The sequence below is a fragment of the Cryptomeria japonica genome, chromosome 9, assembly GCF_030272615.1.
Source record: "Cryptomeria japonica chromosome 9, Sugi_1.0, whole genome shotgun sequence".
NCBI classification, from domain to species: Eukaryota; Viridiplantae; Streptophyta; class Pinopsida; order Cupressales; family Cupressaceae; genus Cryptomeria; species Cryptomeria japonica.
In genome coordinates this window covers 515,205,448-515,209,676 of record NC_081413.1, presented here as the reverse complement: position 1 = coordinate 515,209,676, position 4,229 = coordinate 515,205,448, and the positions used below count along the sequence as shown (strand labels likewise).

Sequence of the window (4,229 nt, the reverse complement as noted above, 5' to 3'; positions counted from 1 at the left end):
ATGAAGCTCAAGATGTGTGCTTTGTGGTTGCAAGATGATTGCAAGAATGTCGTAAATAACTATATCTTGATAGTTCTTGTAGAGCTTGTTGGAATCAATAAACACTGAGAGGGGGGGGGTGAATCAATCTTCTACAATTTTTAACTTTCTTGAATTGATTCTTAAACCACTCAATCAAATTGAATAAAAGCAAAGTGCAGAAACTCAATACAAACAAGCACAAAACCATAACAACAGAATTTTTACGCAGAAACTTGGAAAGGGAAAAACCACGATGGGATTCAGACCCACAATATTAAAATAATGTGATCGGGAGTATAATAATATTACAAAGGGGAATACACATGCATTCAAGAACACTGCCTAGAGCTCACTGCTCAAATACAAGAGAGGGATACAACCCTCGGAGGATCCACTGTCCTACAAATGTTTACAAATAATAACTTGAATGTCTGAACTGATGAATATCATCTACAAATGCCAAAGTACAGTTCCGGTTAAGCACAAAGTATCTTACTTCCACTATCCTAGCACACTGCTCTGTTCTACTATACTGTCATACACCAAAGCGTAAATCCAAAAATAGCGCATTTGAAACTACATACAAATGCTCCTACAATCTTTGCACATCAACATTTATCACAAAAATAATCATATAGATTGTTCTTATATATTCGCATCACGTTTTTTAGGTCACCAACATGTCAGCTCCAAAAACATTTGCAAAATATGAAACGTGTCAAAAGGAATCAGCTCAATCCGATTACTAATGCACATGCGGACCAAAACAAATTGATTATATTCTTCACATATGTCGGCTCGACAACCTTGAACTCGAATCCAATCAAAAAATCATTCAAAAAATTCCATATAACACGCTACACCATAACCACTAATCATCCAAATAACCTTATCTTTCCTGAAATGCCAGATGTTGGATCTTCAATCTTGCACAAGAATCAATACTAGAGACTAGGATTATGGACTAAGCTATTCCAATCATCCAATTGAATACCTTTTCCATCACAAAGAAAAGTGTACACCCAAAATTGAGTTCTACTCAATGTACTCTTACTCTGTCGAACATTGTGTTCCACCTTCCAGACTTAAGAAAAGTAGACTATGAACTTCTGGTAGGATGATTCTACATATTCCAAATGAAGCTTTTGATCTAAGTTTCCATCAATGAAAACACCAAAACACTCCTCAAGCACTTATCTCTTTCAGTACAGTGTCTCTTGCCAACAATCTTCCCCTTTGGCATTGGTGGCAACACTTAGTGAAAAATGATTGTGTCAAAACAAAAATGTCATACACTACAAAATTTCAAAACTTAAAAAATGCAAGATTCCAACACGATCCCCTTGAGAATATACAACATTTCTCACTTCTCTCTCCCTCCCTTTGACATCAATGGCAAAGGTAGGTGTCCACTTAAAATTATATGTACAAGGGTATATGCAACAACTTACAAAAATTTGAAGATGTCTACAAAAATAGTCCTCAAGGACTGCAAGTGATCCTTCAAGTTCTCCAAAATGTTCATGGGAGCACTGAATAGATATGCATGCATTTATGCTCCCCTGAGTTCTGATGGAACACTTATTCAGTGCATTCATAGCATCCTATTGACTGCTAAGTAGAGTATTCAATCGGAGAGTGATTAGGTTCCTTAGCTCTCCCACTCTACCAACTATTTTGTCTTTCTCTTGATTCAAGGTCTTGATTTTATCTAGTAGAAGCATCACCTGAGCTTCATTATGACTAGAAAAAATGTCTTGGCAGACATAGGACTGAGATATACCGGTCAGTTGTCCTTCACACTCCTTGATCTTCTTATCAAGCTATATAGTGAGCTTTAGCAATAAAAGATATGACTTGTATATTTTTCCTCCTTCGTCCAATGCCTCTTGAACTCCCTTCACACTGGTAATTAGACGAGTCCTATGTCCTTCAATCATCATCAAAACTATCCTTAACAGCTTGGCATTGAAATGGCTTAGTGCCTTTACTTCAGTAGTTTTCTCTAGGGATTCAAAATGGGAGTCCACTGACTTAAGAATACTTCTCAGCTTGCCGAAGGGTGAATCAAGTGTATCTTGATTGAAACATGGCAAATTTTTCTCAAGAACACTTGTAGCTAAGGATATAATCTCTTTGTCCTTAGTGTGGGACTTCAATAAGTCTTTACTGGCTTTAGCTTAGGTGATTGCCACAAATTTTAGTGCTTGAACTAGGGATAAGGAATTAATATTGATAGAGCCTAGGATGAAGTCTGTGTTGCTTATTATTTACATTCTCTTTTTAGATTCCACATGTGTCTCTTGCCACTGGAGCCTGTCCATCCTTTCCTTCATCCTTATCCTTCTCTTCCTTCTCTATATCGTCTCCCTTCTCATTACCAACCTCCTCATCTTTCTTCTTTGATTCAATATTCATGACTAGAGGATTATAAGAAGCTTCACCTGAGTCTGCAATCTCTTGACTGTCATCAATATCATCTATAGCAGTAACTTGTTCAATTGTCTATTCATCCTGTTTTACAATTTTTGGCTCATCTCCTATGGGTGGCATCCGAAGGACTTTCGGAATAGACTTTTGAACACTTTCCTTATATTTCTCAGAAACTACGTCATACTTATACTTTTGAAGTATTTCCCTCAAAATCTCTCGTGACTCCTTGTGTACTTCCTCATTCTTGTAGATCATTATTTTATTTACTCTAGTTTTGCTTCTAAATCTCTCTTTATTTTCTTTAAGAATTTTGTCAAATTCTATCTTGGCAATTATCAGACAGAGTTGCACTAGCTCATATTCCCTTATTCTCTCCTCTTTTAATCTAGTTGTTTCTTTCCTCAAATCCAAAATATCATACAAACTTTTGGGAACTTCAGATGCGATTTGTATAAGTGCCATGCTATACTTATTCAAATATACAATTGTAGCCACTTCTAGTGATCTCTTCCCTTTCTCATCTAATCAATCATAAAATTGAGAAAGCAATTTGAGATTACCTTGTTCTATTATTGCTTCCTTCACTTTCTTAAGAGTTGTGTTTGTTTGTTCAGGTTCAACTCTTGGCTTCTTGCTAGGATGACCTTCTCTGGATGGTTGCTTCTTGACAACCCTGGCAACAATAGCACTCTTCTTAACTTCTCTCACTTCTTCATCTGATTCAATCTCCTCTTCTACAGTGGCTGCCACATAAACTCTTCCTAGTTTCCCTTTCTTCCTCTTCTCAGCTCCACTGGATGGCCTGTCTTGAGGTTTTGGTGGTGGGACAGGCTTTTGAGCACTGGAGGAATGTGTTGATTTCCTTGTTTTCCTTGGCTTTGGTGAAGGATTTTCCGGTTTTCTCTTTTTGGGTTTGACCATATCTTCATCTTTCAAGATGTTCCTTTCTCTAGCTCTATTGGAGCTCAAAATTGCACGTAGCTAAACCCTAAAGGTATTCCAAGCCTTATGCTCAAGTTTAACATTCAACTTTGGCCAACTTTTGGAATAAATCGATGTGATTGTTGTTCCCTACTCTTCAAGCTCTTGTAAACCTAGGCGGGTGCACCTTTCAATTAAGTGGATTTAATCTTACTTTAATCTATCTTTTGTCTCTATCTCAAATTGGCATGAAATTCTAAAATAGATCAATCTAACTTCTAACCCTACTCCTATCTCCTACTTGTAATAAACTAAAAATGAAATGTTATTTAACTGAGATATTGAGATTATAAATGCATGATTCTGACCAGTGCCTTCTTCACCTATTGGGCTCAAAGTCTTATGAACTTCTTTTCTTATATTCTCCTTGTTAAACAGTTACGTTACCATCTACTATTAATCCTTCTATGCTTAATGACTCATTTCCAATATGACAATTACCATACATGCAATTTTAATATTTCCTAAAAAGAAGCTCATACAGTAATTAATCCAAGATGTATATCTTATCTTGTTCATACCACACAACAAAGTAGCAATCTGGAAAATAATGAAAAGACCATAGTTGCAAAAAGATTTAAGCAGCCTTTGATTTCTTAGCACCAAAATAACAAAATCGAATTCAAAATCATCCACAATATTTCTTAACACAGTAAAGGATTTGAAAGCAAACTGATTTATATATTAGCAGAGATATAATAGTATGATATTTTTTATGATGTCTTGCATTGAATAAATGATCCTCCTTCTATAAGCAAAGATCAAATACATATGAAACAATATGTCTTTTAGAA

General features: G+C 35.8%; 1 protein-coding gene across 1 annotated transcript; it reads right to left on the bottom strand.

The window, feature by feature from the left end:
- Positions 1–2,304: 2,304 nt before the first annotated feature.
- Positions 2,305–3,375, bottom strand: LOC131066876 (uncharacterized). Its single transcript, XM_058001744.1, has 2 exons — positions 3,015–3,375; positions 2,305–2,501 (listed from the first exon to the last, which is right to left on the bottom strand). Exons 1-2 carry the CDS (start codon positions 3,373–3,375, stop codon positions 2,305–2,307), a joined length of 558 nt encoding a protein of 185 aa, XP_057857727.1.
- Between the last annotated feature and the right edge of the window lie 854 nt (positions 3,376–4,229).

What these genes read in the sequence shown, in the direction of transcription:
- LOC131066876 (XM_058001744.1), bottom strand. Translation starts at nt 3,375, where the DNA reads ATGGTCAAACCCAAAAAGAGAAAACCGGAAAATCCTTCACCAAAGCCA. An exon ending in GGAAGCAATAATAGAACAAG is followed by an intron (nt 2,502 to 3,014) that starts GTAATCTCAAAT and finishes TTACTGCTATAG; the next exon opens with ATGATATTGATGACAGTCAA.